We start from the raw sequence: 13,968 nt of genomic DNA, 5'->3' as shown, positions 1-13,968 counted from the left end.
TCTGATCTCCAAGAGGTTATTACCTGAACTTATCGAAAAACACACAAATTGTAAAAATTATGGTGGAAACGTTACTTTGCACGAAGATGTGGTGAAAACCAAGGGAATTGTTTGTAATTTAGTTTTCACATGTTTGGAATGTAGCTGTACTGGCAATACAATGTCATCCCACGTAACAAGAAACAGATTGTATGAAAACAATATAAGATTACTGTATGAACTTAGATCTATTGGAAAAGGGCGAAGTGCAGGTGCTGTTCTTTGTGCAGTGACGAACATTCCTGCACCTCCAAGAAAGTTTGATGTTTACAACAAGACATTGATGCATTGTAGCTGAGGTACGTGAATCTACGATGTTGAAAGCAGCCAAAGAAGCAGTTCAGTTGAATGATACGAAATCTGACCCAAGGCAAATTTCTGCTCGTTTTGATGGCAGTTGGCAGTAACGTGGGCATACATCCCTAAATGGCATTGTGTCAGCAACTTCTTTTGATACTGGGAAGGTTCTGGATATTGAAATTATTACTAAGTTCTGTAACACTTGTAGCAAAAATCCCGCTATACAACATGTGTGCAAAAAGGACTATGATGGTTCTAGTGGAGGCATGGAAGTGGCTGGTGTTGCTAACATTTTCAAAAGGTCTGTGCAGTCAAGATGTATCCTCTATACAGACTATCTTGGGGACAGGGACAGTAAGGCTTATCAGAAAGTAGCAGAAGATAAACCTTATGGGCCTAGAGTCAAAATTAATACACTGGAATGTATAGGACATGTACAGAAAAGAATGGAATCACGACTTCTAAAGATATGTAAGGAAAAAAGTTAGTTGGTAAAGGGGGCCTGACAAAGGCTGAAATAGACAGGATCCAGACTTATTATGGTATGGCCATTAGAAATAACTGCAACAATGTAGAAGCAATGAGGAGAGCCATCTGGGCTATATTCTTTCATAAAATTTCAACAGACGAGGAAACACAACATAACCTTTGTCCACATGGACCTGACAGCTGGTGCAAATTCAACAACCCAGCTACATCTTCCAGCTATAAGCACAAACATTCAATTCCAGAAAAAATCCTGCTAGCTGTGAAACCCATTTTCAGAGACCTTAGCCACCATGGAAAAACTCAAAACCCAAATGAAAGTTTGAATTCTGTCATTTGCACAAGGCTACCAACAACTGTATTCGTTAGAAAAGAAACACTAAAATTTGGTGTTCATGATGCAGTGATGAGCTTCAACGCTGGTGTGTCAAAGAACACTGATGTATTCAGACTCTTGGGAACAAAGGATGGTATCAATACTAAAAGGGGACTGAAGAAGATTGACATGGACCGTATCTGTTATGATGATATTTCTGCAGATCAAGAGGCTGAGCCACAGTATAGCCCGGGAATGTTTTAAAAGTTGTCTGTAGGACTTTGTACATTACTTTCTTGTATGTAAAACTTTAATACCATTTTTCTCAAAACTACATTTTTTGACCTTCTGGTACACTTTTCTCAAAAACTATGATTGCTACATACATCAGACTTACAGTATCTCTTGTTAATACAACGATGATTAATTAGATAAAAAAATAGACCAGTAGTGATAAAAATAACAGATTTACAAACTCCAAGGCGTTTAGAAAAGTTTTTGTCTAATAGAACACAAAAATGATTACTCATGAAACACATAAAGTACATTAACCATTTTTTATGTGATTTGAGAATGATGTTTTGGCTGTATACTGTTAAAGTTTCAGATCTTTTTCTCCATTAGTTACTTCAGAAAGTGTACCTGACGTTTGATCGTTTTAGCATTGATTCCTTATGGGAGTTCCCTTGTGACTGTGTCCCCTTAAAGCACTCTCCAGGATTGCTCTTTTAAACAATACGCTTGATTGCCATGTGTTCCTGGATCCACATCCTACAAGTGCCTTGTCTTTTACAATTCTTGTACAACAGTTTATTCTGTCATGATTAGCTTAGGTCATGATTTTATTAGTTGCAGTTACACTCTTAAATTTATGGGTATCTACTGTTTTTCTGAAGACTCATTTCTGTGGGTGGTTTTCCACACAACCATTGAATGTTTATTTTCTGCTTACATCTCTTGTACCAGAGAAATGATACATAACCCATCTTTAGCTGACACATATAGATATTCAGTCCATATTGTCTACCTCTTTTAACATGTTACTACAAATTTTGCTGCTTTGCCTAGAGATTCATAATATGTATAGTCGCCACACATAGTACATTTTCAGATTTATCTGAATACAAGTCTATTTTCCAGAAGCCTGGTTTTTCTTTCCTTTTATTGGAAAGTATTTAATAAAATGCGTCTGGATGTCCTATCATGAGAAAGATGGAATAAATGTAATCACATCACTACAAAGTGTAGCAAAGCAGAACAGTGCCAATCAATTATAACTATCCCCAGTTGTTACATGTATGATAGGACATACTAAACCACTTTCACCAATAACAAATAGGTAGGAAATCAAAAATAAATACAATCGTTCTGAAATTAAAAATGTAGCATAAGTACAGATTTCTTAATACGTCATGTTTATTTACACAAATTAGGAAAAATATCCAAAATGGAAACATCTTTGAATGTAACACAAGACATATTTAGTACTCACGTTCTCAGCTCTCCCAAGTGCTGTTCTTGTGTATAACTTACACGGTATTAAACACTGAACAAATAATTAAGAGCTTTGGTGCATAACACTTATCTACATTATTTCTGAATCATGTACATAACTTTGAGCAACAACAAAAAATTTACAAAAAATATAGCTATTGTGCACTGCTGTAAATGGTAACCAAGCACAATGACTTTATTATGTTACACATTTTCGCATATGACCAATTTACATGAAGATGCACTGATGAGCAAAAATGTCATGAACACTGTCCATGGGGAGAATGAATGCCATGTAGTACACACATGATGCAGTAAGCAGATTACAAGTATAGCAGATCAGAGATTAAGAAAGAATTGTTCTACCAATTAGATGGGTCATGAACATGTAAATCCAATGACATAAGTGACTTTAGCAGACAGGTTACAGTGGCAATGCAATGGGGAACTAGCACCTCATAAGTGGTGAAGCTGGTTGGCTGGATCTATGCTAATGTTGTGAAAATCCATGGAAAGTGGCTGAAAGGTGATAAATCGATAACATTACAAAAACATGTAATACACCTATCCATCACAAATCATGGAGGTCAGAGGCTTGCTTGCTCTGTGAAACTGGACATGTGGCATAAACGGAAAACAATGTCTGAGCATCCATACACGTTTTTGAACCCATAATTCAATGTACATGGTTGAACATGGGGCTCCACAACATATGGTCACTGTATGTTTCCATACATATCCACCATAATGTTCAATTGCAACTGCAGTGGGCAAGGGATCATTGAGACTGGAATGAAGGTCAATTCCAAAGTCAGTTGCCAACTGTCAGGATGAGTGACATTTCATGTTACACCAGGTCGGTTGCGACTTCCAGATACGAAGTCATCTACGTGAATGGCACCAGATGGAGGGCTCATTATGCTATGGGGCAGGTCACTTAGGCTCCTTTGGGACATCTGGTAATAATTGCAGGCATCATAACAGTTGCAGAGAATGTGACCTTTATTGCAACTACATAGATTCCCTGATGCCTGATGTGCTCTCCCATGGTGAAGGCAGCTTTCAGTGGGTAACAGTCCATGTCGCATGTGCAGAATGACTCCACAGTGGTCTGAATAGCATGGTAACTAATACTGATGTCTCGACAACACCATTTAGCTGATGTGAATGTGTGGAATACAACTGATGCAACATACAACCAGAAACATGAAAATGATATGTCAAGTCCATATCATGTAGAATTGTTCATGTATTGTGTTCCAAAGGTGGACAAACATGCTAGTAACCAAGTTGCTATATTTCTTGTTATGTTTACTAATGCAGGATTAGTACTAACAAAACATAAATGAACACACTATTAATGAAACATATAGCAAATCTCTAGAGAAAACATACCTCAGTAAAATAATTGCCATAATCATGTTTCCCAGTGTTTGCTAGCCTTCGTGAAGGAAGTGCCATGAATATATTTTTGCTCTTACTCTTTCTAAAATGCAGAGTTACAAGTACTACATGCTGACTATATCTGGAATGATAAGCAGCAAGTCATCACATATCCTTGGCCTTATACTGAATATTGCATGGTACTTATGATTAATGATGAAGGTAAGGATTTATCAGAATTCACTATCTAAATGTCTGAAGATCGATAGGAAAAAGCAGCAGTGTTATTGACAAACACACATTTGATTCATGTTTCAGGAGTATTTAGTAATACAAGTTCTTGACATCTCAATCAGCAGATATGAATTTTTATATTGTCACATTACCTGTTACCACTCTAGTACACATCACTGCACATTTTTTAACAATTCTATCACATTTTTATGTTATTTCACAGGAATTACAATTTATTATACCCCTACTACATCCATTATTTTATAGGCCTTAAGGCACCAACCAAGAAAACCTATTTGTGTAAACAAACACTTACTTGCAGTTTCTTTCTGATGTGAAGTAATGCATGTGTCTTGAGAGTACCCAATTGAGTGAAACTTTTGTCACAGATATCACATTTGTGAGTCCCCTTTCAATGTGTTCTAATGCATGTGTCTTGAGATCGCCTGACCCAGCAAATGATTTTCCACTGATCTCGCATCTGTGAGCTTACTTTCTAGTGTGAATTAAAATATGAGTCTTGAGATGATCTGCCCTAGCAAAACAGTTCCCACAAATCTCACATTTGTGATGTTTCTTACCAGTGTGCTTTAGTAAGTGTGTCCTCAGATAGTCTGACCTAGCAAAAGATTTCCCACAAATTTCGCATTTGTGAGGTTTCTTTCCAGTGTGAATTAAATTGTGAGTCTTCAGATGATCTGCCCTAGCAAAAGACTTCCCACAAACGTGACACTTGTGGGAATTGTTACTAGTGTGAATTAATACACGCCTCTTGAGAGCATGCAACAAAGCAAAGGATTTCCCACAAATCTCACATTTGTGATGTTTCTTACCAGTGTGATTTAAAACGTCTCTTCAAGTAGTCTGAAATAGCAAACGATTTCCCACAAATTTCACATTTGTGAGATTTCTTTCCAGTGTGAATTAAAATGTGAGTCTTGAGATGATCTGCCCTAGCAAAAGAGTTCCCACAAATCTCACAGTTGTGAAGTTTCTTTCCAGTGTGAATTAAGGCATGCTTCCTAAGACTGCCTAACATAGTAAAGCATTTCCCACAAATCTCACATTTGTGAGGTTCCTTTACAGTGTGAATTAATATTTGAGTCTTTAAGTGATCTGACTGGGCAAACGATTTGTCACAAATCCCACATTTGTGGGGTTTCTTTTCCATGTGATTTAATTTGTCTCTCTTGAGATGACCTGACCTACCACACAATTTGCCACAAATACCACATTTGTCGGTTCTGTGTCCAGTAAGTCGATCAGCCTGGGCACTGACATTAACAACTGTAGACAAAGTTCCATAGTCATTTATTTTCTCTGCATCATTTCTAACGTGTGTGTTACACATGTCATTAGAGGACTTCTTCGAATCTTTCCAAGTTTCCTTGTATGAAGACTGCACATTGTGTTCTGTAACAGAAACTTCTGACAAACTATCCAAGAGGATATTGCTTTGATATTCATCACTACAGCCATATTTTTCACTGTTGCCAAGAGTTAGGACATGATAATTATCGCTCATTCTCAAATGCTTCTTCAAACTAACATTACTGTTAAATACCTCACCACACCACTTACAAACATACAAAGGTGGTTGCATGCCATCAATGTGCATAAACACATGCTTTATGAGTCTGTATTTTGAAGGAAAGCCCTGTTGGCAGAAATTACAGCTATATACATGCAATTCCTTTTCCCTCTTACTACAGTCATGTTGGGTTGCAACTGAGCATTTCTTATCAACAGTCACATCTTCTGTACAGGTACCAAACTCTTGTGTTGACTTCTCCATGTCTGTCACAAATTCATTCTGGAGCAGTCCATGGTGACATGTTATTTCACATGATATGCCACACCTCCGACCAGTACTCTGAGTCAATCTGAAGATTGAGGAGCAGAGCAAAGAAACAATATTTCAGTGTCCATAAATCCAGTACAATACGCTACAAGTCATAAAAGTGCATAATTACATATTTAGTAACTGTTAGTGACTTAAAATTATAATATTCCACCAAAAGGAAAGAATTGATGAGGTAAAAGTTGTTTAAAACGAAAATAACTAGAGGAAATTCAATAATGATTAATTTTTAATTTGAAATTTTAGATCAGAATTAAAATAATTCCATATGTTACAATCTTTTTAAAATACAGTCAACACCAATTTATTAAATGTACCAAAAGATGTATCAGTTACATGTTATAACTGAAAATTCTTAAGTCCAAGGCATTTAAGATTTAATCAAGAGAAATAATTTTTAAATGTTCCTCTTCCATCATCTTAGCTCTGTAAGAGCCTGTTCTTTGTTTAGCAGACATTAAATGTTCCTCTTCCATCATCTTAGCTCTGTAAGAGCCTGTTCTTTGTTTAGCAGACACTTTCACCTTTGGAAATGAAAAATTTATTTCACCTAGTAAACAGATTTTTTTGTTTCATTCCCAGTGATTCAAGAACTAGTGCAAGCTTCAATATTTTGATTAGGTATCTAGTATAGATGTTAATTAGGTGGATAATGACTGTTTATGAACAAGAATCAATGTCACAGCAATCAAGGAAAAAAATTTGCAAACTGATGAATGAATGTGTACAGCACACTTGCAGATGGTTTCAAACTAAGACTGCGTTTTTGGCACTGCAACTTACATGAAGCCTTGCACAAATGGAGATACTGTCTGAAAGGATGGAAATGGTTGTAATTTTTCCAGTACATCTGCAGTGAGTCTTTTTGAAAAGTTTTACATCTTCGCAACATCTGGTCACCTAGCATTGCAGAACACCACTGACGGAAGGACACATATCAATGGCCACAACATCACCCATTAAACACTGCAGGCTGACACTTCATATGGAGTGGCAGTGAGAACAGCTGATGCATGAGCTACCCCTGTACTATCTGGGTCCCGTTATTCCACTTGCAGTTAAGTCCTTTCCCACAGATCAGAAATGTGATGGCTTTCAAATCCCCAGTATGTGCAACATGTTTGAAATTAAATATTACCAACTACTGAAGGCGTGCATGCTTCAGTGTTTTCTTTTGTTCTGACCCACTATTGACTTTTTTGCATTGTGTTGGGTATATAGTTTTGTCTGGCATGGTTCTATTAAATTTCGAATGTTTTTAAACTTGTAATTGGGATCACACGATTTTTTTAATGTAATTGATATCATGATGTGTGTCAGATTCTGGAAGATGACAACTGAATCACCAAATATTGTAATTTCTTTTTAACTCAATTAGATACAACATAGGAAAGTTAAGTAACTGAATATTAATAATGAAGAAAGAAATCGAAAAAATATGCAAGTAAGGTTTCAAACAAATGCCTTTGTTTCTCAAAGTACTAGAAATAAAACTTACAATTAAAATTTTTGCTATACCAGTCAACGGTAAACTAACCAGAATACGAAAGAGAATTTGCGGAAAAGTTCATCATCAATAAATTTTGATGTTAATTATTTATTAATTGTTTTAGACCTCCATGTAAGCATTGTGTAGGTACTGGGTACTTCGGTCAAATCCTTAATCTTTACTGCACAACAATTTTTGTGACAGGTGCATTCATAAACTATTAATCCATTGTTGATGGAAGTGCACTTAAATTTTATAAACACACATACTACAGCCTGGACAGTAACACTGCAAATGGTTTACACCACATATGTTAAAAATTTTGGCACTATAGCTATTACCTCTTACTTTATTCCTTCATTGTCTCCATTCTTAAACCAAAGAGCTGTCACTATGAACAAAAACCCTTTCTTACATTGTATATCTACTCTGGTATCCCCTATCTAACAAATAGTGAAGTCGGGGGATTAATGGGACTTTGCCACCTTTACTCGGTCTTTTAGCCGAAGCTGGTTGCAAAGTCCCACTGCATATATAGGCTAGTATTACGATGGGGTCACCACTCCCGAAGACAACCCAACCCCCTTCCAAGGACAGAATTAGTGTACCCCATTTTCCTGCGCACAGTATAATGCATGGGAAAGTGCGAATGACTGCAGATGTTTGTGAGCTATCTAACTGATGCGGAACATGGGGACCAGCCTGGTATTCACCTAGCAGGATGTGGAAAACCGCCTAGAAATCACATCCCAGCTGGCCCGCACACTGGCCCTTCTTAGTTAACCAGACGGGTGGATTCGATCCGTGGTTGATGTGGCTACCTAAATCCAGGAAGCACCATAATAGTGCTCTCGGCTACCCTGGTGGGTCGTTCCCTACAAAACTGTGAAAATATTACATCTGGTTCCACCTACTAGGGAAAGATTGTCAATTTATTTGATGCCAAGCTTGGAGATTGCTGTGAATACAAGCAAGCCTGTCAAAGCTTTCATCTCAGAAACATCAATATCATGCCAAGAAAGTATGTTCTTTTGAACATTTTTATATTATCATAATTTTGTTTCATCGCTGTTGAATCTCATCTAGAATACCTTGAGGGAAAACTACATCTAATTTCTTGTTCAATGTCTCGATTTCTACCCAACGCATTACTACCAAGTCACAGGGCAGGAATCTGCAAAGCAATGTTATATTGTCTAGTACAAACATTGCTTGGTTGTCCATTTGGAAGAGTTTTCCAGAACATAAAAGCAGGAAGCATGGTGGTATGACTAGGTCCTCCTACCACCACCACCACCACCACCACCACCACCACCACCACCACCCTCTTTAGAATTCTTATCACCAATTTCCATTGTGTAATCTCGATGGATATTACTGTCATCCAGAACTTCATAAATAATTTATCCAAAATATACATTGAAGTACAGTTCTTTTTCTCTCAGAAATCATGGATAATATTTGGTTTGTGGGGTGCTCAACTGAATGGTCATCAGCACATGTAGAAAGTCCAACTTTTTACACATTCTATTTTTTTACACAGTCAAATGTAGCCAATAATGATGATGAAAATACAAACACCCAGTCACTGGCACAGAAAGTCTCCAATGTGGCCAGGAATCATTATGGGTCGGGGGGGGGGGAGGCACAGCGTGCGGGCGGGGGGGGGGGGAGGCACAGCGTGCGGGCGGGGGCGGGGAGGCACAGCGTGCGGGCGGGGCGGGGAGGCACAGCGTGCGGGCGGGGCGGGGAGGCACAGCGTGCGGGCGGGGCGGGGAGGCACAGCGTGCGGGCGGGGCGGGGAGGCACAGCGTGCGGGCGGGGCGGGGAGGCACAGCGTGCGGGCGGGGGGGGGAGGCACAGCGTGCGGGCGGGGGGGGGGGGGAGGCACAGCGTGCGGGCGGGGGGGGGGGGAGGCACAGCGTGCGGGCGGGGGGGGGGAGGCACAGCGTGCGGGCGGGGGGGGGGAGGCACAGCGTGCGGGCGGGGGGGGGGGAGGCACAGCGTGCGGGCGGGGGGGCGGCAGGCACAGCGTGCGGGCGGGGGGGGCAGGCACAGCGTGCGGGTGGGGGGGGGGAGGCACAGCGTGCGGGTGGGGGGGGGAGGCACAGCGTGCGGGTGGGGGGGGGGAGGCACAGCGTGCGGGTGGGGGGGGGGGAGGCACAGCGTGCGGGTGGGGGGGGGGGGAGGCACAGCGTGCGGGTGGGGGGGGGAGGCACAGCGTGCGGGTGGGGGGGGGGAGGCACAGCGTGCGGGTGGGGGGGGGGGGGAGGCACAGCGTGCGGGTGGGGGGGGGAGGCACAGCGTGCGGGTGGGGGGGGGGAGGCACAGCGTGCGGGTGGGGGGGGGAGGCACAGCGTGCGGGTGGGGGGGGAGGCACAGCGTGCGGGTGGGGGGGGGAGGCACAGCGTGCGGGTGGGGGGGGAGGCACAGCGTGCGGGTGGGGGGGGAGGCACAGCGTGCGGGTGGGGGGGGAGGCACAGCGTGCGGGTGGGGGGGGAGGCACAGCGTGCGGGTGGGGGGGAGGCACAGCGTGCGGGTGGGGGGGGAGGCACAGCGTGCGGGTGGGGGGGGAGGCACAGCGTGCGGGTGGGGGGGGAGGCACAGCGTGCGGGTGGGGGGGGAGGCACAGCGTGCGGGTGGGGGGGGAGGCACAGCGTGCGGGTGGGGGGGGAGGCACAGCGTGCGGGTGGGGGGGGAGGCACAGCGTGCGGGTGGGGGGGGAGGCACAGCGTGCGGGTGGGGGGGGAGGCACAGCGTGCGGGTGGGGGGGAGGCACAGCAGGTGGGCGGGCAGCTGCATTGTTTGAAATTTCACGAAAAAGTCTTGCTGTAGTAGTTCATGTAGCATATCTATAGCAATCTCTCCTTTATTTCGCGATAATACAAATGAGCTGTTCTCTTTCGAATTTCTTTGATGGCCCACACCACACTGCAATACTCCACAAGAGGACAGACAAGCATAGTGTAAGCCGTTTCTTTAGTAGACCTGTTACGTTTTCTAAGTGGTCTGCCAGAAATTAGTCTTGAGTTTGCTTTCTCCAGAACATTATATAGAGGAATGTAATGATTTAATTTATTCATAAGTTTAATTCCTATGTATTTAGTTGAGGTCACAGCTTTTAGGTTTGTATGGTTTATCACATGAACGAAATTTAGCACCTTCCTTTCAGTACTCATGTGGTTGACTTCATACTTTCTATTATTTACAGTCAATTGCTATTTTTCACACAATACAGATATCTTGTCTATCACTTCACAATTCGTTTTCATCATCTGATGACTTTACAATAAGGTAAATGACAGCATAATCTGCAAACAATCTAAGAGAGCTGCTCAGATTGTCTCCTAAATCGTGTATGTAGATAAGAGAGGGCCTATAACACTCACTCGGGAAACGTCAGATATTACTTCGATGACTTCCTGTCAGTTATTACGAAATGTCACCTTTCTGGTACAAAATCACAAATCAGTGCACACAAGTAGGATGATACTCCACAGGCACACAATTTAATCGGAAGTCACTTTTCAGGAATTGAGTCAAAAGCCTTCTCAAAATCAAAAATTATTAAATCAATGTAATGTCGTCCGACCATATCAGTCATTACTTTGCGAGAATAAAGAGCTTGTTGTGTTTCACAAGAATTACTTTTTCCAAATGTGTTGGCTATTTGTCAATAAATGATATCATGATATTTCATAATGTTCAAACTGATTATATTTTCCAAAATCCTACTGCAAAGTGACTTTAGTGGAATGTGTCTGCATTTCATCAGATTACTCCTATTTTCTTTCTTAGGTTCTGCTGTAATTTGTGTAAATTTTGTGTCTTTGGGTACCAATATTTCTGCAGTTGAAGAGTTGTATATGACTGCTAAGTATGGAGCTATTGTATCAGCATATTCTGAAAGGAACCTGAATGGTGTACAGTCTGGACCAGATACATTGGCTTTCTTAAGTGTTAAGCTGCTCCAATACATTTAGGATACCCACTTCTAAGTTACTCATGTAGGCAGTTATTCTTTATTATGGAATCCTTACCTTCCTTTTCCTGTGAAGGAATTTGGGAAATTCGTCTTCACTAACCCGCTTTAGTAGCACTGTCGTCAATAACTTTACCATTGTTATCATGCAGTGATGGTTTTCATGCACCTTGTCAATTCTATACTTTACATACAACCAGAATTTGCCAGGGCATCGAGACAGAGCATCGAGACCGGGCATCGAGACCGGGCATCGAGACCGGGCATCGAGACCGGGCATCGAGACAGGGCATCGAGACAGGGCATCGAGACAGAGCATCGAGACAGAGCATCGAGACAGAGCATCGAGACAGAGCATCGAGACAGAGCATCGAGACAGAGCATCGAGACAGAGCATCGAGACAGAGCATCGAGACAGAGCATCGAGACAGAGCATCGAGACAGAGCATCGAGACAGAGCATCGAGACAGAGCATCGAGACAGAGCATCGAGACAGAGCATCGAGACAGAGCATCGAGACAGAGCATCGAGACAGAGCATCGAGACAGAGCATCGAGACAGAGCATCGAGACAGAGCATCGAGACAGAGCATCGAGACAGAGCATCGAGACAGAGCATCGAGACAGAGCATCGAGACAGAGCATCGAGACAGAGCATCGAGACAGAGCATCGAGACAGAGCATCGAGACAGAGCATCGAGACAGAGCATCGAGACAGAGCATCGAGACAGAGCATCGAGACAGAGCATCGAGACAGAGCATCGAGACAGAGCATCGAGACAGAGCATCGAGACAGAGCATCGAGACAGAGCATCGAGACAGAGCATCGAGACAGAGCATCGAGACAGAGCATCGAGACAGAGCATCGAGACAGAGCATCGAGACAGAGCATCGAGACAGAGCATCGAGACAGAGCATCGAGACAGAGCATCGAGACAGAGCATCGAGACAGAGCATCGAGACAGAGCATCGAGACAGAGCATCGAGACAGAGCATCGAGACAGAGCATCGAGACAGAGCATCGAGACAGAGCATCGAGACAGAGCATCGAGACAGAGCATCGAGACAGAGCATCGAGACAGAGCATCGAGACAGAGCATCGAGACAGAGCATCGAGACAGAGCATCGAGACAGAGCATCGAGACAGAGCATCGAGACAGAGCATCGAGACAGAGCATCGAGACAGAGCATCGAGACAGAGCATCGAGACAGAGCATCGAGACAGAGCATCGAGACAGAGCATCGAGACAGAGCATCGAGACAGAGCATCGAGACAGAGCATCGAGACAGAGCATCGAGACAGAGCATCGAGACAGAGCATCGAGACAGAGCATCGAGACAGAGCATCGAGACAGAGCATCGAGACAGAGCATCGAGACAGAGCATCGAGACAGAGCATCGAGACAGAGCATCGAGACAGAGCATCGAGACAGAGCATCGAGACAGAGCATCGAGACAGAGCATCGAGACAGAGCATCGAGACAGAGCATCGAGACAGAGCATCGAGACAGAGCATCGAGACAGAGCATCGAGACAGAGCATCGAGACAGAGCATCGAGACAGAGCATCGAGACAGAGCATCGAGACAGAGCATCGAGACAGAGCATCGAGACAGAGCATCGAGACAGAGCATCGAGACAGAGCATCGAGACAGAGCATCGAGACAGAGCATCGAGACAGAGCATCGAGACAGAGCATCGAGACAGAGCATCGAGACAGAGCATCGAGACAGAGCATCGAGACAGAGCATCGAGACAGAGCATCGAGACAGAGCATCGAGACAGAGCATCGAGACAGAGCATCGAGACAGAGCATCGAGACAGAGCATCGAGACAGAGCATCGAGACAGAGCATCGAGACAGAGCATCGAGACAGAGCATCGAGACAGAGCATCGAGACAGAGCATCGAGACAGAGCATCGAGACAGAGCATCGAGACAGAGCATCGAGACAGAGCATCGAGACAGAGCATCGAGACAGAGCATCGAGACAGAGCATCGAGACAGAGCATCGAGACAGAGCATCGAGACAGAGCATCGAGACAGAGCATCGAGACAGAGCATCGAGACAGAGCATCGAGACAGAGCATCGAGACAGAGCATCGAGACAGAGCATCGAGACAGAGCATCGAGACAGAGCATCGAGACAGAGCATCGAGACAGAGCATCGAGACAGAGCATCGAGACAGAGCATCGAGACAGAGCATCGAGACAGAGCATCGAGACAGAGCATCGAGACAGAGCATCGAGACAGAGCATCGAGACAGAGCATCGAGACAGAGCATCGAGACAGAGCATCGAGACAGAGCATCGAGACAGAGCATCGAGACAGAGCATCGAGACAGAGCATCGAGACAGAGCATCGAGACAGAGCATCGAGACAGAGC

At 43.4% G+C, this 13,968-nt stretch overlaps 1 protein-coding gene across 5 annotated transcripts in view; it reads right to left on the bottom strand.

Moving 5' to 3' along the window:
• Positions 1–4,072: 4,072 nt before the first annotated feature.
• LOC126108844 (zinc finger protein 107-like) overlaps positions 4,073–13,968 on the bottom strand; it is a 129,255-nt gene continuing 119,359 nt past the window's right edge. For all 5 annotated transcript variants that reach the window (XM_049914208.1, XM_049914206.1, XM_049914210.1 and 2 more), the window contains one exon: positions 4,073–6,135. In XM_049914208.1, coding sequence (XP_049770165.1) covers positions 5,082–6,135 — 1,054 coding nt within the window. In that variant the 3' untranslated portion in view covers positions 4,073–5,081. The remainder of the gene's footprint in view (positions 6,136–13,968) is intronic.

The sequence above is a fragment of the Schistocerca cancellata genome, chromosome 11 (genome assembly GCF_023864275.1).
Source record: "Schistocerca cancellata isolate TAMUIC-IGC-003103 chromosome 11, iqSchCanc2.1, whole genome shotgun sequence".
NCBI classification, from domain to species: Eukaryota; Metazoa; Arthropoda; class Insecta; order Orthoptera; family Acrididae; genus Schistocerca; species Schistocerca cancellata.
The sequence above is the reverse complement of the archived record's forward strand: the minus strand, read 5'-3'. Positions and strand labels throughout refer to the sequence as shown.